This window comes from Lepidochelys olivacea, assembly GCF_965140295.1.
Source record: "Lepidochelys olivacea isolate rLepOli2 genome assembly, chromosome: 3".
Taxonomy (NCBI): Eukaryota; Metazoa; Chordata; order Testudines; family Cheloniidae; genus Lepidochelys; species Lepidochelys olivacea.
The window spans coordinates 131,294,000-131,320,215 of NC_140413.1; the positions used below are offsets into that span (position 1 = coordinate 131,294,000).

General features: G+C 40.6%; 1 protein-coding gene across 2 annotated transcripts in view; it reads right to left on the bottom strand.

Annotated features, from left to right (window-relative positions):
* Window positions 1-220: 220 nt before the first annotated feature.
* The window catches only part of GALNT2 (polypeptide N-acetylgalactosaminyltransferase 2), a 156,768-nt gene continuing 130,772 nt past the window's right edge, over window positions 221-26,216 (bottom strand). For both annotated transcript variants that reach the window (XM_084623353.1, XM_084623354.1), the window contains exons 12-16: window positions 24,150-24,242; window positions 23,883-23,966; window positions 19,190-19,316; window positions 6,410-6,529; window positions 221-3,450 (exon numbers count right to left, since the gene is read on the bottom strand). In XM_084623353.1, the coding sequence (XP_084479479.1) occupies window positions 3,295-3,450; window positions 6,410-6,529; window positions 19,190-19,316; window positions 23,883-23,966; window positions 24,150-24,242 (580 nt within the window). In that variant the 3' untranslated portion in view covers window positions 221-3,294. The remainder of the gene's footprint in view (window positions 3,451-6,409; window positions 6,530-19,189; window positions 19,317-23,882; window positions 23,967-24,149; window positions 24,243-26,216) is intronic.

A 26,216-nucleotide genomic window follows, 5' to 3' on the forward strand; every position in this document is an offset into this window, starting at 1 on the left:
CACTTATGTGTAACTTTTCTCCTGTGAAAAGACACCTGTAAAAAAAAAAAATTTTTTTTTTTTAAAAAGGACACTCACGAAGCAGTCAAGTGGATCAAAACATGTGGAAACAGCTGCCAGATAATCATGCATGAAACCAAATAATTACAGCATCAACCACAATCTTATCTATAAAGTAATTATTTTCTTTATTTAAGTTAAAATTTTCAAGGATGGTTTCCATCTATAAAATGAACAAAGGACAAGCTCTGTACAGCAGATTTTTTTTAAACCAACTGAAAAGGATTTCCAAACTATATTTTGAAAATTTGCAAAAACAAGCTTACGTGTACCATCATTTTTGCTTTGAAGACGATAAGAAAAGTTCTTTCAGAGAAGACTCCATCACAATTGGATTCAGGGGTTCTTAGGAGTTTTACTTGTCTGAAAAATGGGCTCATAATCCCGATACTTTAAAAATAATTAAATCACAGTAAGTAACTTTGGCACACAGTCATGTAAACATATCTAACAAAAGGATACCACCTCTTTTCTGTTCTGTGCCCACGACACATACAGTGATGCTGTCTGTTGTACAGCTCCTATATTAAGACACACCTGCATAGCTTCCATAGGGGTTTAGAGAGAGATTTCTGTTTCACAATATGTAGGATGACATTTAAAGACTTGGTTTGCAATCAAGAGGGGGGCGGGATTTATAAAAATTAAGACTTTTTACTAGTTATCCTGCTTAGAGGTAGAAATCAGAAGAGTCAACATTATCCAGACTCACTCCTGATTTCAGTTAGCAGTAGCTTGTCCATTTGCTAAGATCCAAGTCATAGAGGGGAATGCAGCATAGTATGAATTTAGTGCACCTTTTAAATTCTCTTCTGTCAGAACAATTAGACCATAATGAATTTGCTGCTGAGATCAGTCTTCAAGAATTCAAAGTTTATTCTCAAGGGTAGCAGCAATCCCCACCATGACTGAATCACATCCTCGGCAAACTCAGCTAGTTTCGGCCTAATATAAGCTTAAAACTTAGGTTGACCTAGCTACGTTGCTCAGGGGCGTGAAAACCTGACACCACAGAGGCAGAGTTAAGCTGACATAAGCCCCAGTATAGAGACTGCTAGGTAAATGGATCGATTTTTCCATTGACCCAGAAAACTCCCTCTAAAGCAGATTTGCTACCGTGACAGAAAACCCCCGTACATTGCTATAGCAAGTATCTAGCGTCTTTTGTCCCTGTAGCACAGACACCCTCAAAGGGTCTGGATGTGGAGAAACCGAAGGCTGAAAACAAGTTGTTTATCCACTGCATGCCACCCTGAAACAGACAAATGCCCAAGGTTTTTAACTGGAGGAGATAAAAGGATTGAAGGGCAGGGGAGGAAGAGAGAGATCCCTCCTCTTCATGTATTTGTAGGAGAGCTGGACAGAAGGGAGAAGCGCTGATTCAATCTCTTCCCTAAGTGTTCCTGGTACACCCGAAAGGACACCGGTGTCGCTCCACAAATGCATGTTATGCAACTCCGACTCATACATCAGACAGATTTATGGGCCTCTTATTTCAATGTCTGTCACTGCAAAGTAAAAACCATTTTGCATGGAGAGATTCCACTTACTGTACTAAATGCAGCCAGAAAGGAAAGTGCAGCTCATGACATACTCTACTCCCAGAGACCCCGAAAAAGGAAAAGAACACTGTCATAGTACGGGTTAGTAACAATATTTCTAAAACTCTCTTTATAATCAGTCCTTAGGCTTTTGAGATCCATTATCGTACCAAACTAATTTTTGAACTGCTCATCTCCAAGTTATCAGTGCAGGGTTGTTGCCAGCACCTTTCTCTCTTTGCTTTTTTTATTTTATTTTAAAAACAAATGCTTCAGTGAGCTTAACAGTTTGTATAGTCTAGGCAAACATAAGCAAGTAGGTCAACGTTGGGGTCAAGGTAACTGTGACAGCATTGCTTTAATACAAAAATGTCAATTGGGCTGAAATTGTAAATTGTATTTGTTCTAAGGTTAAAAACACCACTTGGCATCTGCTGGTACCCAGAGTAGAGCCTGGATCAGTTTCAACAATTCTGTTTGAAGGAATAATAATAAAAAAACCCTCAAGTAGGATACCCCATAGCAGGTTTATAAATTAAACAAGTGCAACTCTGAGATATCATGTAGCTGCTGATCCTGGCAGATTAAAATTTATGATGATCTTGTGCTATCTGTACACAGTGATGCTACTATTCTGTCTTATCCTGACTCATTAAGACAAAGAAATTACGCTGATCAGGGTCCTGCTAAAAAACAAACTGTGCTGAACCCCAATGGCTGCACCTGTGAAAGAGCTGCACTGCTTATGTAAATTTTTTTTAATAAAGGAAAAAAGTATTTTAAAGACCAAGTACTAGAGAAATGTTCAACATAAATATCAAGTACAAGTTTACAGATACCCAGGGCACATGTACTGAATTCCCAGTCAGAAGAGACAATCCAAGCAATGATGTGTGCAGATCCATCAGTTTGTTCTGCTGTTTCCGCTTCCTCCTCCTGCGTTCCACAATCTCCAAAGATGGTGAAGTGCTAAGAAGCAGGTCCAGTTTGAAAAGCAAAAGCATCCAGTGTTAGCATGAACAAGACAAACCTTCACAAAGTTTTGTTCTCTCAACATTCCAATCCACTTTCCGGTTTACGTATGTTAATCACTTGGTTGGTAATTACAAGATGAGGAAAACTGATAAACAGTTGGGAACTGATAAAATATATATATTATATATATAATATATATATTTAGAGTCCATCATAGAAAAGTTCATATTCAAATATACCAATTACACATGGAAAAAACCTTCAAAATGACACTTCAGCTTCTGGAAACCACAAATGAGGATTTCTATGTAAATGGAGATTTCAATTTCTCCTAGCAGTTTATATTCCCCCACTCTCCCTCCCCCCACCCTATTCCCTTCCCTCCTTCTGCATGTTAAGATCCATTTTTTTACTGTACATCAATTGTTTCTAGGGATGTTAATCATCTGCTGTGCAAGTACTAAACTGAAGTCAGACAGGAACTGGTAAGTCTTTACACCAGAAGGGAACTTTGCTGCACTACGTTCAGTGAGATAATTGCAGTGTTCCACGTCCCCTTGGTTCTCTTGTGTTCGGCTTTGTTCTCTCCTACTTTCAGACGAAGATGGAATACTGAGGTATATAAGTTCCGTGGAAAGTTTAAGAAATATATCAGTAATGCAATCAAAACTTTGCCCAATGTCTAGGAAACAAGATTGCGTTGTGTGTGTAAGCCCTTCTACTGCTGTAGATTAAGTGTGAATTTCCACTGTTGCGACAGAGAAGGATTGCAGACCTCAACGGTAAGACCTCCATTTTTGGCATTTCGGCTGTCTAGACACAGATTACTGCCAACATGCCTCAGTTTAGAGTTGCTCTCAATTTGCTCCCATTTCTGGAAAAGAAAATAAAGTAATGAGCTATCCAAGTGTGGATAAAGATGTGTTTCATATCCTGCCTTCCTAGTTCTCCATCCTCGAATCCCTTCCTGGCCTCTGTTTGTGGTAATTCTGAATACTGAGACAATAGTTTAGATACTGTCCTTTAAGACTTGTCCAAACTATCACAAGCCATGCTAAAGGAACCATTAATCCAGCTAATACTTTGTACTAGAAATGGAGGTTACACAGAGTCATTTTGTCCAGCTCTCTCCTCAAATACATACAATCCCAATGCAGTGCCAGGTTAGAGGCCTGCAAAGCCTGCAGCTGTGTTCCCCCTGACCTGCGGGACATAGAAATATCAGCACTAACTTCAGCTCCCCCCCTCCCACAATGTTTTCAAATTGTAATCTCAAGAATTGATCCCCAAGACGGTCTTTCAGAGGTTGTGGAAACCATGGCCATAGATCCCTCACATTTTTGGAATCCACCTAATTAATTTGTGGCTGTTAAAAGCAGCATTGGCCAGGCCAATGCTGAGGACTGTTGTCTGATTGACCAAGTATGGGACTCAGAACAAGGGACACCTGTGTTGTATTTCTGGCTGACAGTTTTCCCACTGTGACCCTTGTCAGGAACTCTCTTCCTTGGTTTCCCTATCTGTTAAAATAGGGATGATACTTGTCCTGCCTTTAAGGGTGGAGTTTGTGACAATGTTGGTAAATACTGTAACTAGAATGCACACAAACCCTCTGACAGATGGAGACCTAGCAGGTCACAGCCTATTCAAAGAACTGACCTTTGCCAAATTTTCTTAAATATTGGCAACTGTGCATAGACTCTGGCATAAGCAGAACTGGTGGTCTCTCCTGGATGAGAAGGGTTGGGCTGACAGAGGGAAGGGAGATACCTGAAAGTTCTGACCCAAACATATTTTGTAAAACATGTTTCGTTGGTCCCCTAGTTAACATTCTCATTAAATAGTATCTCACAGAAAGCAAACTCCCAGTCATGAAGTGTTTGCAGAACGGTTGCTCCGTGAGCACAAAAGCACAGAGGCTCGGAGGAAAGAAAAAGCCATGGCTTTGCAGAGCAGACTTCTCTATGACGATATGAAAGGGGTTTGCTGCCGAGATGACACTGCAAATGTGATTTTACTTGTGCATGGCAACTGGAAGACAAAATAACTGTGCTGCTTAATAATGCAATTTGTTTAGGGAGCCTGGTGCTCTCACAAAGTGCAGTCCTAGGTCTTCCTTCATTTTTTGCCTTCTCCCCAACTCCAGAAAGTCTTTTCCTTGTAATATTTTCCTTTTAAATGATATGTAAGACATGTCAGTTCTTGGTTGCTGAGGGAGAGGGAATTGAGCTCTATTCTCTTCAGAGAGACAGACTGCCACATGTTCAGGCTTCGCTGAAATACGAGCTTCAAAAATATATTATGGATCTGTCTCTGAAATAGTTTTGATAGCGTAGACCCATGCAGTATGCACAACCGCTGCTGGGCTGACCTACTTATAAGGCAAGCTTTGTATATTGAGATTACATGGACAAAACCTCTAAATGCACACCCCCCCTCTTATTGATCTCTGCTCCTTGCATTTATGATTATATTACCATTACACTGTTTACTATTATACTAACATCTAAGCTGTAATATATGTTGGCAATTATTTGTTAGGTCTTCCTTTACATTCTACTATATTAACTTATGATAGTTTCACTTAGGAACACAAGAAAAATATGCACTTGCAATGTAAATAAAAAAGTCTCTAGATTACACAAGTGCTATGAGCACTTAACATTCTTGTTGTTGAAACAGAGAGACAGACAACACGTATCAGTAAAAATCTAAACCACATATTCTAGAGACCCGACTGCTGTAAACATGTTATACTAAACTGTTACCTCATACGGACAGATTTAGTGCATTTCTTATTGGTTTTAGATGGGGAGAGGAAGGAGGTCATCTGAGCGCAAAGCTGCAAAAGACCTCTAAGGTATTTGTTCTCACTAGAATTATTTGATGGAGGACTTGGAGGGAAAAGGTTTACTGTGCAGGTGTTATTGTAGCTTTCCACCCATATTTCGTAATGCACTTTAAGCAACTGCATACTCACATACCTTAGTAAAAAGACTTCAATAGAAAATAGAGCCAAACGCAACCCTCAGTTATACCTATGCAACCTCAAAACTTCATAGGGGTTTCAAGGGTGTAAATGAGGGCTCAACTTGGCCTAAATTTGGACCTCCTGGCCTCCCAGGTTACAATCTTCAGAAGGGAGGGGTTACACGCTATTTTCTCCATCTAGAAGCCATGGTCTCTGGAATGCGGTTTGCCTTTACATATGCCTGCATGTATCTTTAATCTTTCCTCAGTTAAGGTCATAAAAAGGAAACAGTCTTGAGCCTTTGTTGTTTCAGTGTTTTAGGTTTACCTAGTTTGCCAGCATTTAGATTCTTGTGGGCACATTGCCTTGATTATTAAAATAATGTTTGCTTTAATACCACCAAGAGACCTTAAAAGAGGGGTCACTTTTAGCAGGCTACCAAGAGATTTTGACAGCCCTCTTCTAAATATCTAACCTCCATATAATTTAGTGGAAAAAATGTAGCATCCTTACACTTGTTCCACTAATACTGTCTCTTTTCCACTGGACTCCTTTTCTGAGTTTCATGTCCATCTCAAATCGAGTTATTATCAATGCCTCTCTGCAGCCACACAAATGGGTGAAGCGCTCAACACACAAGCACAGCATCACTTCATTTCTACTGCAGTTCCCAACTGTCCTGCTGGCAGAGTGTCATATCTGCATCCTGATACATACACACGTGGGGCAGGGAGCAAACTATTGGTTTGTACAGGCCAAGAACCTCAGCAGGTTATGCATGTGTGCGCGCACACATGGAGATTTTTGATTTTCCAGTAGAACTGCTTGCACAGTGAGTTACGTTAATACATTATGGACTCACCTGTCTACTGTCATTTTCTCTGCAGCCCTGGAGTTTTATTAGTGAACTAGGTGCTCGGTCCACAACAGTAAGGCACAAATCCATATGTTTCACTGACTTGTCCTTAGTTAAGGCCCATTCCTGGAAGACAAGGAAATAAAATGAATTATATAGATTTGTATATATATAGTTGTGAACATAGAAAGGTGCAAAAACATATGCACACATGCTGAGCTGGCCTATGTTAGGCTTCTGTAAAAAGGCTCAGAAGAGACTTTCTGTAACCAAGAGCCCCACTTCGGATTTAAAGCATCAAGTGTTTGAAGAGTGCTTTTTCCAGAGTTTTAAAAAGTATAAACTAATATTCCAAACTGACAACCTTTACTTATGACTGGTCAGATTCAGAGCCCATTTTAGCTGGAACCATATTGAAACATGGTCCTCTAGAACCCACAACGTAGCTGAGGACTAATTTACTGTGAAATTGCATCTTGGTACATCTACACAGCCCACAGCAGGGAGCCTCCCAGCCCAGGTCAACATACTTGCAGTTTGGAATCTGAAGCCCCTCCACCTGCCAAGGCTTCAAAGCATGAGCCTCATCTTCAAAGAGCCATCTATGCAGCTATTTTTAGAATGCTAGTGTGGGCCCCGCCAACACAAATCTGCCCACGTGGTCTCAAAACGCTGCATAGACATCCACTCAGTGCCTCAGCATAACTCTGGAGAAACACTGTTGCCTTGTGCTCCCTCTGCTGGCTGTAATGCATGATAGGATGTAGCTATACACCTGGCTACATAAAAGCCACCTTTTGTTTATATTACACACATGACAGTACATTAAATGAAAGTTTAGATTGCAAAATACCTAAAAGTTAGGAAGTGTCAGATTTACTGTTCCCCACTCAATAATTCTGCTTACTTGTTCTTCCTACCATCCTGGGCACTAAATGAGGCAGGGGAGCCGTGGAAAATCATCAGTGTAAATGTTCACATACTATCATAATACATATGCACAAGAGGCCAAATTAAGGTCGCAAGGGCAACTACAGATTGACATTTCCTAATTATCAAGTTTGACTTTGCCACCTAATTATCAAGTGGATTTTGCCACCTAAATAAATTTTCTTTTAAACACATTTTTGTATGCAACTTCCTAGTATTTTCTTAAAAGGAAAAAGGTAGGTTTGGTCTCTATGCTCCTGTGACACATGACCAAAAAGGGTTAAGCAGCTTGCTGGCTAATTTACCCAGATTCAACCTTTAGAGACAGGTTAAAAAAAGTATGTAAATGGTAATTAGGGCCATTCCATGTGAGATGGGCTAGAACTTTGAAATGCAAACCTGTATTGTTAGAGAATGATGTTAGAGGTGATACTAATTGTGTTTATTTATATCTTGTTAGATGTTAGCCCTGTAAACAGACAGTTCCTGTCTATTACTATAGCTATTCAGAGATCAGAGATTGATTCAGAGATCAAAAGGGAATATTAACATTTAGATGAATCTTGGGTGAAATAATGTCATTGTCTATATCAGTGGTTTTCAAACCTTTTTTTCTGGTGACCCACTTGAAGAAAACTGGTGATGCCCGCGACCCAACGGAGCTGTGGATGATGGGTTTGGGGTGTGGAAGGGGCTCAGGGCTGGGGCAGAGCGTTGGAGTGCAGGGTGAGGGCTGCGGGGTGGGGTCAGGAATTAGGGGTTCAGGGTGTGGGCTCTGGGCTGGGGCACGGGCTTACCTCCGGCAGCTCCCGGTCAGCGACGCAGCCGGGGTGCAGAGGCAGGCTTCTCTTCTGTCCTGGCATCGTGGACCACGCTGTGCCCCGGAAGCAACTAGCAGCAGGTCTGGCTTCTAGGCAGAGGTGCGCAAGCAGCTTTGCGTGGCTCTCGCCCACAGGCACCGCTCCCCCTCCCCCATTGTCCGGGAGTGTGGAGCCAGTGCTTGGGGCAGGGACAGCACGCGGAGGCCTCTGGTCCCCCTGCCTAGTAGCTGGACATGCTACTGGCCGCTTCCAGGGCCAGCGTGGTGTTGGAACAAGTAGGGACTAGCCTGCCTTAGCTGAGCAGCAATGCTGATGGGACTTTTAATGGCCCAGGCGACAGTGCTGACCTGGGTCACAACCCACTGTTTGAAAACCACTCATCTATGGCCTCTTTAAAGTTTGTGATAAACGGGTTAATGGATACATTACCTTATGTTAATCCAGGTAGTTAATTTCCAGTGATGTATAGGAAATAGAATGTTACACTTCAAAAGCCTATTGTTCACCCAGAACTGTATGGTAAAGAGGCTGCCCAAAAACTGTATAAAAATTCTTGGGACCTGATCCTGTCATCTCAGATCTGCTTGATGCTTTATGCAGGGGAAGCTTGAGTTGTAAGACTGAGATCTCCAGTCCCACGTGGATCAGCCTGGATATGAACATTGGACTATAACCTATGGACTAATTCTGAAGGAACTCTTTGCAACTACAAAGCTCACCATCTCTACTATGAAACTGACCTCAGAAATGTATTAATGTCTGTATGTATCCTGATCTTTTAACCAATATGCTCTCTCTCTTTTCTTTAATAAATTTTAGTTTAGTTAATAAGAATTGGCTGTAAGTGTGTACTTAGGGAAGATCTGAAATATTCATTAACTCGGGAGGTAATGTGTCTGACCCTTTTGGGATTGGTAGAACTTTCTTATATGAGGAATAAGATTTTCAGTAATCCTCATCATATTTAACTTGGTTGTCTGGGAGGAAGCCCAAGAGTGGGCTGCTATAAGGGAACTGTGTTTTGGCTTCTGAGTAACCAGTGAGGTATTACAGAAGCTATTGTATGCTGGTTTGGTAAATCTAAGTATTGGAATATCCACCAGCTTTGGGGTTTGTCTGCCTCATTATCTGCAGTTTGCCCTAACTGAGTAACCTCAGTGTGGCCCCCCGGGAGCCTGGTCACAGCTCCTGATCACTCCCCATTCTCTGGATTCCTTCTTCCTCCCAGGCTAATTCCCTCTACCATTGAAGGCTACCTCTACACTTTCAATTCGCTTCTTAATTAGGCTTTTCAAGAATAAAGTCTACTCCTGGTGCCTGAGGAGGATTCTGAGCTGTGTAATAGGAGACCTAGTTGCACAGGACTCAATTTATTAGCCATAACATTAACAACTATTTTGCAAGCAACACCCATGACCGTAATTAGATTAGCTGATTATATCATCAAATTTTTCATTTGATTTATCTTCTGATTTAACTGCACTTTTGGCATGCATTCTCTCTTGCAACTCCACTAGATTAAGAATGACTCAATTTCCTCATGAGAATACACAAAAAGAATAATCAGAATTTCTCCAATCTCCTACCATTACCAACTATTACCATCATACCGATTTAGTAAACAGCTGCTAGCAATTCATCAGTTAGAGACATTGAAATTATACATCGTAGGTGTAAAGGAAAGCACAAGAATATTGTTAACTCCCCACCATCCCTTTGTGAACCACAAACCTACCTAAAATTCAGACTCCAGTTTAAAACAAACTAAATACTCAAAGTATTTTTAAAATGTGTAGTTTCAGGTAACGGAAACGTGACATTTGCTGGATATTTCCCTCCAATCCTTATACGATTAACTGCCATTGTTTAAGAGCAAAGTAAAAATAATGGTCATTTGTTAGGACTTTGATTTAATATTATGTAAAGGAACCAATATTTTAAAACCCTCATGTGAATTTCTAAACATCAAAACCATTGATATGTATACCCTCAGAGATCCACATTGATGCTTAATGGAAATAAGCAGTACCAGCTAGCTGGTAAAGCTGGTCACTTCTGTGAACAACGTAGGCTCTCTAAAAATATATATCTTTTTAAATCTTCACTAATTTTCTGACTCTAGTTATGTTTCAGGAGGGCTCCAATGAGCTCTAACTGAGGCTACGTCTACACAGTGCCCCAGAATGTACTATGTAGATATGAACTGCAGAGCGCACCAAAGTGCTGCAATCTAACTTCCCCGTGTGCATGCTGCTGGCAAATTAAAAGGTACCTAAGCCTACTTACCATAGTCCACTTTCTAACAGGACTATGTTAACAAAAGCTAGGTACTTTTTAATTCACACCTGCAGTGTCCACAGAGGTAGAAGTTCCAGAGGAACTATGGTGGCATAACATCATAACTGGAGAGAAACAAGGATATTCCTAGTCAACAGTTGAGTGTTAAGGCTCAGATTGCATTCCCTTTGGAAAGTTAAAGCAAAACAATTTTGTAGGCTTGCACTGTCTGACAGCCTTGGCATTCTAGATCAGTGGTTTTCAAACTGTGGGTTGCAACCCAGTACTGGGTTGCGGAATGTAAGGCACTGGGCAATGGCGACTCTGGTCAGCATGCCGACCAGGCCATTAGAAGTCCCATTGGAGGTGCTGCCCGGCCCCTTCCTGCACCCCTGGCCCCACCTCATAGTCTGCACCCCCAAACCCAGAGCCCCCTCCTGTACCCCAAACCCCTCATCCCCAGCTTTGTTGGGTCGCGTGAATATTTTCTTCAACTGGGTCGCCAGAAAAAAAGTTTGAAAACAACTGCTCTAGATGCTTTCTAGTTAAGTACTCAAATCGCCCTAATGGGTGACTCAGTAAAATCTTCCCCCTATTGTCTGCATATAAAACTTTCCTTTGCATAGCTGTTACTTAAATAATAAAAGCCTAATTAAAACTGAAAAACCTGCTATCATTCCTTGAAGATTACCAGACACTGACAGACCGAGGGGGCAAGTTAGAAAGGAGAAGGTGGAGTATTCTTCCAGGCTCCAACCCCACATTGCCAGAATGAGGCAATTCTCACAGTAGATTACACAGATATTCAAAATAAAATCCTGCAGCTCTTCTGAGCTCCACTGGGCTTGTTGGGCTTGGCTTGGCTTCCCTTGGTTGAGCTGAGATGCCCCAGTGGGCTTCCTTGAGTGTGGCTCATTCTTGATAGGCAAAAAGATATGGAGGGATTTCTCTCAAACTCTACCCTAGGGGTGGCCAACCTGAGTCTGAGAAGGAGCCAGAATTTACCAATGTACATTGCCAAGGAGCCACAGTAATATGTCAGCAGCCCCCCAGCCGCTCCCCAGCGCCTCCACCAATCAGTGCCTACTCCCCCCACCCACTGCAATCAGCTATTTCACATGCACAGGTGGCTATGGGGCGGCGGGGGAAGGAGCGAGGGCATAGCAGGCTCAGGGAAAGGGGCAAGGGCCTTGGGGGAAGAGGTGGAGTGGGGGCAGGACTTGGGGCAGAGCAGGGGGTTGAGCAGTGAGCACCCACCAGCACACTGGAAGTTAGCATCTATAGCTCCAGCCCCGGAATCAGTGCCTATGCAAGGAGCCACAGGTTGGCCACCCCTCCTCTACCTACTCATGGTGCCAAACTGAGTTGTCACTCTCAGATTCTGCTGGGATGTATGAAGCAGTTCTGAGCACAAGATAGCAGCTTGGAAGAGGTGCAATTAATCTGTACCACCCACACCTGAACAATCCAACCCTGGGTTCAGATAAAAATCATGATAGTACTTTTGATTAAAAACCTAACTGCCCCGAAGTCAATACATTTGAAGTCCAACACCAACCTCAGCTCTGCCCCTTGCATCTTCATTGGTTTTGGGACAAGCACTCCACTTAAATCCATCCACCCCCTTGCATCTATTTTTACAACATAACACCTCCTCTATACCATACCCTTACCAAAACTCTACATACTTGTCTGTAAGCTATCAAACCATGAAGTTCCCATCCTCTTGTATGTTGCCCTCCCAAATGGAGTACAGCGCTCACCATCTCACTTCCACCATCCTGTTTTGGGAGCGACCCCCCATTCTATCAAGATAATTATCCAATTCAGATCAGACATCTTATTCTGTTGGGTGGGTTAACAGATTACAAACCAGAATCCACCCTCCAGATTCAGGTGGGAATCCTCCTATACCCTAATACAGCATGTATGTACAGATATGCTCATGATTCCCCACTTTCCCAATGTGGACTGCATCAGATAAAACACTAAAGTCAAAGTGGCACTAGGAAGCAAGAAAGTTGCATGTTTGATACTCTTTCCCCCTATAGAAAGTTAATTCTGATATCTCCCGTTTAAAAATGTCACCCCTCATCTCTGCTCCTGGGCAGCTGCTAGCTTACATTTAACCAGAGAGGCAGACTTTTGGGTTTCTGCACTTGCTCTATTAAGTTAAAGCCTTGGTATGCCAACATAACAAGGGGTAAGTATTATTCTTCTAGGAACTTCCCTTTAAAGTGAAGTTAAATCTTAAAGCTTTCATGTTGTCAGTGAAAATCCCTGCTAAAAATTCCACCCTCTCACGGGGCCACGAGAAAAGCTTTCAGGTCAGTCCTGAGCAAGATAGTTAATACTTCAAAAGACTATGTTCAGAATTATCAGCATTGCCTCAGTGTTTCCAATGAGTGGTGAAAGAAAATTAAAACCTCGCAGAGTTCTAGGTCTACTCACAAAGGGACCTCTGTTTACTCAATCATGCCTTAGTCAGAGCTGAATAAAATGATCTTTAAGCTATTCAAAACCAAGCACAAAAGCATCTAAAACAAGTTGAAATCCAATTTTCCCTTCATTACAGTCTTTTCAAACTAATTGGAGAAAGGAATGGACAGGATACTATACCGGTAGTTTCAAATACACTGGGTTGAAAGGATTTTTCAAGTGGGTGGTTGCTTAAATGCAGAAAAAAGAATTAGCTTGAAACTAGCTCTCCATAATGACATATCATGGCAGATCACCTCTCCTGGATCTGTGCTCCTGTCTGCAAGCAAGGCAGGAGCACCAGGATCAACATCGTAAAGCCACTGCTCTCAGGGGGATTCTTGCACCAGCCCTTCATGGAATGTGGGCAACTATGGTGCTGTGCCAATTCCTTTCAATGTTGTAGGTGAAGTCAATCCCACATATATAAAAACTAACTTAAAATGCATATCCTCTGGGAGGATAGTAGGTAAAATGGTAATGTTATGAAGAATTTCTCCATCAAACAACATCCAGTTAAGCGGTAGGTATTACTTTCTAGTAATTTGCATCCATAGATCTCAAAGGTATTTGCAAAGGAGATATTTATTCCCATTTTACATATGGAAACTGAGGTACAGAAAGGTAAATTTACCTAAGTTACACAGTGAACCAGTGGCAGAATTGTGACTAGAACCCAGGTCTTCCCATACATTTCCCAGTCCACTCAAGCACACTGCTGTCTCCACAAAAACTTCTTCAAATATAGCCCATATCAGACACCCATTCCTGGAAACAAAATGTCTACTGGTTTGTATAGCAACACATGCATTAAGAATAGATAGAACTCATATTGATTTTTGTTGTTTTAAGAAAATTAGAGATACCTCTCAGAACAAATAATAAAAATAGAAATCTAAGACCTCAAAATAAAAATTAATCTTTGGGAACAAATACTCCTTCTGGTCAACCACTTTCCTGAGGAGCAGAAATGCCAGCAAAGGAACTGCCACTGGAGGGATTTGTCCGCCCTGTGGGTGGCTTCAGATACTTCAGCTTGTATGGTGGCATCAGCAGTTTTCTCAGATGATACTCCTGGTTCAACGCACTGGGTCTTTCATCTAAAGCTCAGGCCCATGTGGAAAACCCTCTCATTTAGGTGAAAGAGGAAAGAGTGTGGGGATCTTTTCAGCCTCAAGAGAAAATGAAGAACACCTGTTTGTGGGACTCTTTCTATCAGGCCAGAAGACGCTCTCGACATCTTCCTTCCAGTATCAGAGACCTTACTTGGCAGCCAGCCTCAATTACATAAGCAGCAGCCTCAGCAACATCAGAAGAGGCAGAGCAGCAAAAAATGCTTTTAGGTAGAGAGCTACTTCAACTTCTGCCACCTATTTATCATCTCCAACAGGAAGAACACAAATTTACAATATTATCCAAAAGCCCAGAGCACTTTTAACTTCTGCTTCTCTTTTGGAGGTCAGGTGGTGTGTTTCTTTCTGGCTAAGGGTGGAATTACTATGATTGGTGGGTCCTAGAATCCTTTCATCTTGGCTATGCAAGCCATTTCCAAGTCCTGTCCCTTCCCAACCAATCTCTTTCATGAGTAACTGTTCAGAGTGTAGTATTTGCTGAAGCTGGTGGTCATAGAAGAATAACCTCAGCAGTACAGAGGAAGATTCTCTCTCAGACCAAAACAGAAAAAAACCTTTGTCCAACTATGAACCTACAGAAGCTGTACAGCTTCATTGGAAGTTTCACTTGCTGACGTTAGCTTCTATCATATTTACTAAGGCTGTCGATTAATCACAGTTACCTCATGTGATTAACTCAAACATTAATCACAATTTAAAAAAATAATTGCAATTAATCGTAGTTTTAATCATACTGTTAAACAATAGAATACCAATTGAAATTTATTAAATATTTTGGATGTTTTTCTACATTTTCAAATATATTGATTTCAATTACAACAGAATACAAAGTGTACAGTGCTCACTTTATATTAAATTACAAATATTTGCACTATAAAAATGATAAACAAAAGAAATAGTATTTTTCAGTTCACCTCATACAAGTACCATAGTGCAACCTCTTTATCATGAAAGTGCAACTTATAAATGTAGATTTTTTTGTTGTTACATAACTGCACTCAAAAACAAAACATAAAACTTAAGAGCCTGCAAGTCCACTCAGTCCTACTTCTTGTTCAGCCAATCACTAAGAGAAACAAGTTTGTTGAAGTTTACGGGAGATAATGCTGCCTGCGATGTTATTAACATGAACTGTGACCGTATAGATCACTGTTACAACCAAGCTCCTACAGTAGCACCAAATCTTGTACAAAGGAGGTGAAGTAAGGTGTCTATGGAAAGGTGGTAATTTGCTGGTTATGATTATGCTGTCTGTATGTGTGTATCATTTTTGTATTTGAAGTTATGAATATTGGCTATGTACTTGTATCTCAATGTGTTTGATTCTAAGTAGCCTCAGTGAAGCATTTGGCCAGCTTCTTGAGAAAGGACTATTCTCAGTAAGTGCCAAATCAAGAAACTGACAATGGACTTTGGGAGACGCCAATCCACATCTGAGCTTTCCTGGGAACGTTCAAACTAACATGTAAACAATGGAATTGGCCTGCAAAAAGCTGAATCATTCTTGGACATGTGACTTGCTCACATGGCTACAAACTCCATCTTGTTGCTCTGACTTTGCATGGAAGAACAAAGGGGTTTCCGCCTATAAGAAAGAGAATATAAAAGGCCCTGGAAGCCTCTCCATTTTGTCTTCAGCTGGCTCAAGACAGGACCTCTCCACCCCAAAGAGATGCCTGAAAAAACTGGAACAAAAGGTCTGAAACTACGGGGGTGTGAGTGATTGCTGGACCCAGGCCATAACCCACAACACCGGTCTGAAAAGGATTGGCCCAGACTAGGAAGGAGTCTAGTCTGTGAAAGAAGCTTATTGGGACACCTCTGAGGGTGAGATTTACCCGTAGTCAGTTTCCTACTGTATTAGGTTCAGACTTGCATGTTTTGTTTCATTTTCCTTGGTAACTTACTTTGTTCTGTCTGTTACTTGGGAACCACTTAAATCCTACTTTTTATACTTAATAAAATCACTGTTGCTTATTATTGAACCCAGAGTTAGTGACTAATACCTGGGAGAGCAAACAGCTGTGCATCTCTATCAGTGTTATAGAGGGTGGACAAATTTATGAGTTTACCCTGTATAAGCTTTATACAGGGTAAAACAGATTTGTCTGGGGTTTGGATCCCATTGGGAGCTGGGTGCTAGAGACAGGAGCCCTTGCTAAGCCGTTTTCAGTTAAGTCTGCAACTTTGGGGTCGTGGGTCAGACCCTGGGTCTGTGTTGCAGCAGATTAGCATATCTAACTCAACAAAACAGGATTCTGAATGCCCAAACTAGCAGAGAAAACGGGCTCAGAGGTAGTCTCAGCATGTCAGGCGACAGTCCCAAGGGGGTCTCTATGACCGAACCCGTCACACTGCCCTCTTCTTATTTATAATGTCAGCTGAAAGTGAGAACAGAGGTTTGCATGGCACTATTGTAGCCGGCATTACAAGGCATTTATGTGCCAGATATGCTAAACATGGTTATGGCTCTTCGTGCTTTAGCCACCATTCCAGTGGACATGCTTCCACGCTGATGATGCTCATTAAAAAAAATAATGCATTAATTAAATTTATGACTGAACTCCTTGGGGGAGATTTGTATGTCTCCTGCTCTGTGTTTTACCTGCATTCTGCCATATATTTCATGTTATAGCAGTCTTGGATGATGACCCAGCATATTGTTCATTTTAAGAACACTTTCATTGCAGATTTGAAAAAACGCAAAGAAGGTACCAATACGAGATTTCTAAAGACAGCTGCAGCACTTGACTCAAGGTTTAAGAATCTGAAGTGCCTTCCAAAAACTGATCGGGACGGGTGTGGAGAATGCTTTCAGAAGTCTTAAACAAGCAACACTGATGCGGAATCTACAGAACCCGAACCACCAAAAAAGAAAATCAGCCTTCTGCTGGTGGCATCTGACTCAGATGATGAAAATGAACATGCATTGGTCTGCACTGCTTTGGATTGTTATCGAGCAGAACCCATCAGCAGCATGGATGCATGTCCTCTGGAATGGTGGTTGAAGCATGAAGGGACATATGAATCTTTAGTGCACCTGGCACATAAATATCTTGCAATGCTGGCTACAACACTGCCATGTGAATGCCTGTTCTCACTTTCAGGTGACACTGTAAATAAGAAACAGGCAGCATTATCTCCTGCAAATGTAAACATTTGTCTCAGCGATTGACTGAACAAGGAGGAGGACTGAGTGGACTTGTAGGGCTCTAAAGTTTTAAATTGTTTTATTTTTGAATGCAGTTGTTTTTTGTACATAATTCTATATTTGTAAGTTCAAATGTCATGATAAAGAGTTTGCACTACAGTACTTGTATTAAGTGAAATGAAAAATACAATTTTTATTTTTACAGTGCAAATATTTATAATAAAAATATAAAGCGAGCACTGTACACTTTGTATTCTGTGTTGTAATTGAAATCAATATATTTAAAAGTGTGGAAAAACTTCCAAAAATATTTAGATAAATAGCATTCTATTATTGTTTAACAGTGTGATTAATCGCAATTATTTTTTTTAATCGCTTGACAGCCCTAATATTTACCTTTTCCTCTCAAGGCCAGTTTGGGGCTCTCCACTTAAAGGATGAGTATTTTCACACAGATGACAGAAAATATTTCAGTTTGTGTGTGAGCAACAGTCACTCTCAGTATTAGCGCTATGCCCTTTCTGCTGTGCCAACATTATTTATCAAGTACACAACAACAACGGTTGCTACGTCTCTCAAACAAAGATATTCTCATACTTAAATGACTAGCTTTTTGAATGTAATGTCAAGGCTCATTCTGAATATGGCAAGTTTGCCACAGTAGTCAGCCTCTGCCCTGTATCCACTTAGGAGATTCCCAGGACAGTTTTCAAAACATTCACTGATCAAAATACCAGATGCAGGGTCTAAACAAGAGTCAAGATTTAGTCTATTAATTTTACAGAAACTCTTTCTGGAGTACTGGTACCTGAACAATCCCATCCCCTTCAAGCTGTGATAACTTCCACTGGAGACCAAATCAGGAAAAAACTGGCCCAGGATCAGGGAAGTACAAAGGAGGCTTAAAGTTTTTTTCAACTCTCCTCATGAGTTGTACTGTGTGCTCTTTGGCTATAGCTGCAGCTACACAAGGTCATCAAATACAATACCATTTGGAAACATTTCTCTCTCGTCTCTGGAGAAGAGACTGAAATTGAAGATGCCTCTAAAGCTGATGGTATGGTAGGAATACATTCAGATTGATAGGATGATTTTTCTGGAATTTTTCGTATTTTTTAGTTTTGTGATCCTGGTCAGATTTTCATTTTGATCCCCCCGCCCCCCCATTTTAATTTAAAGAGATTCGATTAATAGTTTAATGTGGTAGAAAAAACTGACTGATTAGCAAATTAACTATATATCCTGTTATTTATTTATTAACAATGTTAATATCAATTTAATTGTATTTGAGTTCTATTTGAAAACCATTTGTGTACAAAACAAGCACAGGAAACTAGAGAAAAAGCATATGCAAGTAGTTTGTTAATGGTGCCTGTAAGACACCACTGTATAATTAGATCCTTTGCAGTAATTAATGTTTCCAGTCAGTTCTTGTTTACTGCTTTGACACACTTGCAATTAGTTTTTAAAAGAAGGATTGGAAAGGATTTACTGAAACACCATCTTTACTGTAAAAGAGTTGGATGTGATGTGTTTTCTGAAAGAACATGTCTGGGATTTAAGAAAAATTTTTCACACTTCGCAACCCCCAACTCGGAAAGGGAACAGCCCCATATAAAAAATATTTGTTTTTTCCCCTTGTCTTCAGGACATTTACAGAATATGGTGATACAAACTCTCAGCCCAAACTATTATTTTTCTGTAGACATACCCCACAGGAAAGATGTAACTTTTGGTGATGATGGGATAGGGCTACAGAGTAAGAGTGACAATTTAAAATATTGAGATATAGAGTGGATTAGCTGATCCCCATTTTCCATCTCTGGCCTCTATGATTCTAAAACTCAAAATGATAAGTTATTTGAGGGACAAGTGATTTAGCCAACCTTGTTGATTCGACCTTCCCAACACTAGTACACATTGCCTGCCTGCCTCAATTTCTGTATTTTTCAAAAATACTATAGGTTTTTAAAAAATAATTTAATAGCATACAGACCTGGTTTCCCCCAGCATTATGACATTCATAAACTCCAACAACACCATCTGCAAAATGGCCCAAAGTGTCGAGGCAATTGGTACCCTGCTGCAAAGCCCCAAAAGCTATATCTTGATGATCAGGTACCCTAAATATAAAAGAAACATTTGTTTTAATTCAATTTCTCTCTTGCTTTAACTTTGATGCCCTTCCTTTATTTAACAGCTTTCTAGATGAGGCAATTGGCAACAGGCAATTATTTTATTTGGTACACAGGCTATATTCCACTCCCCACAACATTTTGAAGAAGTTACAAGTTATTATTTGGTCAAGAGACCCTGCTCTCATAACTAAGCAGTCCAGTAGATTTGTAGGCTAAAAGATTGAATATGACTGAAATATACTGGAGAACTACAATGAACATGAGCCTTAGAAAGTCCCATCACAAGTGTGGCTGGCAGCAATGTGTGTAGTTAAGGTTCTATAACACTTCCCACTGTGTAACTCTTTCCATTATAAATCCCTCTTCTGCGTAGCTCATGACTTTGTCAAACTTTAACCACTGAGGCAGAAATTTGGCATGCTGCAGTTCTGCCTTAGGCTGATTTTTTTCTGTAAGTTCAGCAAAAAAACAGTTCTACCACTTCTGAAAATGAAGTTCGCGGAAAATATGTTGCTTTGTCAATGTTCACAAATACAACTGTTCCTTTGAGAAACTAATGCCTCCATGCTTTGGAGCAGGGACTTGACATTTGTCAGAGTGTCTCTGTGCCATTAAGGAGCTGCCTTTTGTGCTCCCCATGAAAAATTCACTATTTGGTGACTCTATAGACCACGGAAGATCATGGTTTACTATTTGTACTACCATAGTGCCTAGGAGCGCCAATCCTGGACCAAGACCATATTGTGCTAGGCATGGGTGGCAGGTATAATACGCCAGGTGCTTTATTATGCCCCATGCAGGTTCTGGGGCAGCACCTGTTACTCAATTTCCTGGGTGTGGTGTTCTGTCCCCTCTAGTGGCTCTGAGACCACTTAGAGAGCTATGGCTACAGAGCAGTCTTGTTAATCTAACAACCATATGACTTTGAGCTCATATAGTAGAGGCTCATGCACTAAGCTCCAGAGGCCCTGGGTTCGATCCTAGTGGCTCTGAGACCACTAGGTGCTGTACAAATAGAAAACAAAGACAGTCCCTGCCCCAAGATTATTACGCATATTCAGTAGAGGCTTTTTAGGGACTGGCAGCAAAGATTTCATCTGCATTGAGCATGCTTTAAAAAAAAAAAAAAAAAAAAGCTGAGCAGGACTTTTACAGCAATTGTTTCCCTGGGCTGCTGAGCACTAGGCACCAGAACTAGGAGCACAGAATATTTCTCCTGTGTTCACACTACTGGCACCCAGTCAGCACAGAAGGGGAGAAGAAGACAGCCTGACTCAAATGCAGAGGAATAAACATGGAAATGGACATGGTGGAATACGGATAAATGGCAGGATAATAGAGTGGGGAGGTGGCCTTGGGTTATCCTGCCTTTTCTACTTCTGCCTCCCACATCCTGCTCCTACTGCCTCTGCTTTCCACCAGTTTCTCCAGGCACTCAGGTCAACCCTGTGTCCCCCAGTCCTCTTCTTTAGATGATGGATAGGTTCCTGCCTCCCTTCACACCCATCCCACTGCTCCACTCTGAACACTGAATAAGGCAGATGTCCTGTGGAAAATATAGGGTCACTTAAATACTCTCATAATGTATACAATTTAAGAGGGTTCAATTAAAGTTGCACAGGCAAACTTTACTCTGGAATTCCTTAATTTTTGTGCATTTGATTTTGCAACTTCAACATTTTTCATGTAGATTTATGAATATATATGTATTAATGTTACAGAATGTGCCAAAACTGGAACCTTGAATCCAAATCCTTGTCAGAGCTACAGGATGAACTGCACCTTGGTCTCCTTAGTCCATCTTTAGTACACCCTGACAGGCCAGGTTCCTGCACCTCACTCTGGGTGGAACCAAGCAGTCCAACCACTTTGTGACTGGGTCTCTGACTTGCAACCCACAGTGGTTCCCAACCACGGTTAACACCAGAAGCCCAACCTCATTTTTGGCACCCGTAAGAGTTTCCCTTCAGGAGCCTGTGACAACATAAGTTTGCAGTGACACAGAAATTGTATCTTCAAAACAAAGCATTATTTATTCATTCTTCAAAAGTACAAAGCACACAGATCAAAAGATAAAACAGAACATCTACACACATGGGTATTGCTTTATAAAAGCTGGCAAGGAAAGTTTAAGATGTAAGAACCCCTCTGCCCTGCTGATTCTATCTCTGGCAGGGAGAAGCAGACTACATTCCTTTGTGCTTGCCAGACTGTCCACTTTCCACTGACATACTCTGCGCAGTCTTTTCTAGCTCACCCAAAGTTCCTCCATTTTCTAAAGTCTTTGAGGTTTAGGATCCTCCAAGATCCCTGGCTTTAGCCCTGGGAAGAGTAAACCTTTTTAGTTTGGATGAAGCCAGACAATTTCTTCCCTGTTGATGGTCCAGCCATTGTTAACTCCTTTGAAGCTGTTTACCCCAGAGGTCTTATTTTTGCCACTGTTTCATTTCTGGTGGGTTACCCCGGCAACTTCCTTTGAGTTAACTACAAATTTAGGCAGGATAATCTTACCCAGATAAACTGAGTTGCATATGATTGATTGATTTATAAATCGATAAACAGTGATTTCCCAGTTCTCACCACTTGTAGTCAGATTTTTTTTTTTTTTTTTTTTAAGCCTAGAAGACCACCTGCATAACAGGACATAAAATCTCATCTAGTAATTCCTGCACAGAACCCACCCCTACGGTTTTGATTCCAGGTTGGATTCAAAACTGCAGTGATTGTTAAATTTTTATTCTAGTTTGGATGCAACTGAAATCTTGACATTTTGGCCCCAAAGCCTTGCAAAGACTGGTGGAGAGTTTATGCCACAACTGAACAAGTAGTTTAGCATAAAATCTAACGTGGATCTGAACACTAACCATTGAGCTCCCCAACTTTTAAGGAAGGTTCATTTTTAAAAAGAGCCATTTATTAGGAAAGAATGAGGGTCTGGGACACTGACTTTACAAAGGAGGTTTAAGCCGTAATTAACTGCTAATATCTAAAATAAATTAAGCTAATATTTTAAAAGCTTGACATGGTAAAGAATTACAGGTTAATAATGCTTTATTTACTGAAGACTGGGGTATAGTATTTGTTATAAGTTATCTATAAGCCTCCATTGAGGATACATCAACTAAAATTTAGCATTGCCATCTTGAGGTAAAATTCAAGATGGTGACATGGTGAAAGAACAAAGCTACAAAATGCCAAATTTATTAGCTGCTTGAGGACTTGCAGGAAGGTACGAGTAATCTTAAATTTTCTAGTTAAGTTTCAAATGAAATTCATGCAAATCCTAAAACAAGAGACCTTAAAGCATAACTGTCGGTAGGTACGGGTGAGGGGGAGTTGCAGGGAGAGGAACATCTGTTCAAAAGGGACATCATAGATCATTTTTGCCCAACTCTAAGGGAAAGTATATATCCCATGGCACTTTTTGAAAAGAAAAAAAAATAACTGGTCTCCTTACCATTATCATCCCTCTTTATAAGACAGGTTCTAATGTTTATGGGTCTGTGAAAGTTTTTACTGAGGGTATATTAGCTGCTGCTTTTGCCTACAAAGATCACTGTACTACCAGTATTTATCTAACTGTATTCTAACTTAAAGTGTTTTGGAATTCCTACAGCAAGAAATGTACTACTGTATAAAAGCCACATACTAATCTACAATTATTTAATAAGATTAGCTGTATGACAGATACTAGCTCACAGACCCCCTAGGTTTGACAGGTAGGGTTAGTGGTAGGATATTGAGCAATGGTGGTTTTATTCATTTAAAATCTTTGTCTGCTAAATAAATACAGTTCTGAAGATTTTTCTGTCCTACAGAAGAGATGAATGGAAATCCACCAGATATTCTCTTGCCTGGGCTCTAACCAATGCCTCCAAAGTACACCTCTACCCCGATATAACGTGACCAGATAGAACATGAATTTGGATATAACACAGTAAAACAGCACTCCGCGGAGGCGGGCCTGCGCGCTCCGGTGGATCAAAGCAAGTTCAATATAACGCGGTTTCACCTATAACACAATAAGATTTTTTGGCTCCAGAGGACAGCGTTATATCGGGGTAGAGGTGTACCTTAAATGTTTTCATCTGAAGACCTCAGTTAACCTATCACATAACTCTACATGGGAGGATCACTCAATAAACTGGCAGTAAAAGTTTTTCACTGCACTTAGTTTAAGGCTTCTCACAGAGCTAAGCATGTCACACTGGTGAAGCTAACAGCTTGAAGGAGAGCAGAGAAGGATGAAGAATGATGCATTTCCAGCAAGCAGCTAGCCCAGGAGTACAGCAGTTTTGGAGAAGAAAGTCAGCCCTCTTAGCAGTAACTGAATCACATGATGCAATTGCAATATTGATATGGAGCAAGAGGAAAGGGGATGGGTCAGTGAAGAAAATGAAAGCAGAATAAAGTACTAAGCAAAAACTGCATGTTTTAACTAGCTAATATCCTAGATGCCTGTGCAGAAGAGACATAGTAAAGTTTCTGGCCAAAGCCAGGTAAAGAAAGAACCTACGCTGCCAGAAAACAGAAAGGCTGTTTGAGACTCACCTTAACTCAGGATAGACGTTTTCAAGATACCACTTGAAAGGTCTGCAGCTAAGTCTCTTTCTCAATTCCATTCGGCTTTGAATACTAGAGAGAAACAAAAACAGCAAGTTCTGGCAGTTGCATTAGATGCATTTTAAAGCACATTTAATAAGCGAGACATTTATCAGTAGAAATATATTTCAAAGAAATGAAACACCCCTTTGCTCTCATGAACTACTAATGGCAAACAGAATAAGTGAATAGCAAGAAGCAGCAGATTAGACTTACTTGCCGTAAGGTACGTTTCTGGCTGAAGGCACTGCTGCGTAATAGAAATTTTTGTACTCATCCATCCACACTTCTGCTGCCCTACGCGTATTTCTAGGAACAAATCAAATTGAGATGCAGATTATGTTTACTCCTGTCACAATCATGACACTTATTTTTGTCTGTTTTGATTATGTTTATTTTTTCCCCACCCACTACTACACATATCAGAGAGGTGCTATGACTGAAGCACACACATTTGGAATGGACTTTGTGCCTTCCTTGTGGAGCAGGCCTGCTCCACACTTAAAATTTAGGTCAACATAGCTATAATGCTCAAGAGTGTGAAAAATCCACACCAAGTGCCTCAGCTATGCCATTATAGTCCCGCAGTGTAGAGATAGCCTAAGGGCTTGTCAACACATGAAAATTAACCCATAAGAAGATAGGGTGTGAATTTAAAGTGGATTACCTATTCCTGATTAATTCCATGTGTGGACATACTTATTTTGCAATAAAAGAGTTCATACATGGTGTTAATCAGGAATAGCAGACCAGCCCTAATAGCAGGTCCCAGCTTCCAATTAGAAAAGGTAAAAAGTTTAGTTCAAGGCTTTCATTTTCTACAAAGCTCTTTTTGAAAGCAATTTTGTTAATTCATTAGGCCACATCTTGCAAAGAAACCAAATTTACTGAGTGGTTTTTGAATCAGCAACTTGGAAGAATCTAAAATCTCAACAGCTGGCAATATTTGACAGTTTGCCTTTTATTTTACAAGCAGTTTTCACTAAAGCCAGAGAAAACTGACACACCATCTTATGGAATGTGCATTTCTCAACCTCCTTTTTGTTCCTCCACTACACACCACCTTGAACGGATAAATAATTGTAAGTGGTGAAACATTTAGACTTATGAACCTAGAGGTTTTGTTACAGCTGAGATGACAAAGAATAAGCTGAAGGTTAGACATTTAAATAGTGTTACAAATTCTGCATTAAAGATATGAAAATGTTGTCCAAACTCTTCAGAGATTTCTGTGTATTTTTATATATTTATCTTTATGTAAAAAGAGTGTCTTTAAACCTATTCTGAGCTGCAACGTGACTAAAGCTTTGTCATTCTCCAGAATATTCCTCTCATCATTCTGTAAAAAAGTTCTCTTCTGCTTGAGTACAGTCACAAAAAGCAACTCTAAGCTTTTATCAATTCAACATTAAATAGATAATCTTGCACAGAAACATGTTACCTGATTAGATGTTGTCTTCAAAAAACCTGGTGTGTTACATATGCATACACAGAAGCAGCATCCATGTAGCAAATATTACAGAACCAAATGATAAATATCACACACCTCTGACTGCCTCAGTTGCCCATCACCCCCAAAACTTACAAATATTTGTAATATTCCAAAATGCTAGGTAGCTTCCAAAAGCTTTTTCTTTATAGGTCAGCCTACCAAAGAAATATTTTCCCCTTCTCTTTCAAATATGGTATTCCTATATGCCAAAAATTACCTCATATGAGAACTGGTTTGGGCAATCCTGTCCCAGTAACAGATTTTCTGTGCATAAAAATATCACAATTTGATAGTATGTTGTCATCAGATTCTGTAAGGCTAGAAATAGGAGCTTTATGCTATTGAGGGTGTCAAGGTTCCTCCCCGACGCTGAACTCTAGGGTACAGATGTGGGGACCTGCATGGAAAACCTCCTAAGCTGATCTTTACCAGCTTAGGTCAAAACTTCCCCAAGGTACAAAATATTCCACCCCTTGTCCTTGGATTGGCCGCTACCACCACCAAACTAATACTGGTTACTGGGGAAGAGCTGTTTGGACGCGTCTTTCCCCCCAAAATACTTCCCAAAACCTTGCACCCCACTTCCTGGACAAGGTTTGGTAAAAAGCCTCACCAATTTGCCTAGGTGACTACAGACCCAGACCCTTGGATCTTAAGAACAATGAACAATCCTCCCAACACTTGCACCCCCCTTTCCTGGGAAATGTTGGATAAAAAGCCTCACCAATTTGCATAGGTGACCACAGACCCAAACCCTTGGATCTGAGAACAATGAAAAAGCATTCAGTTTT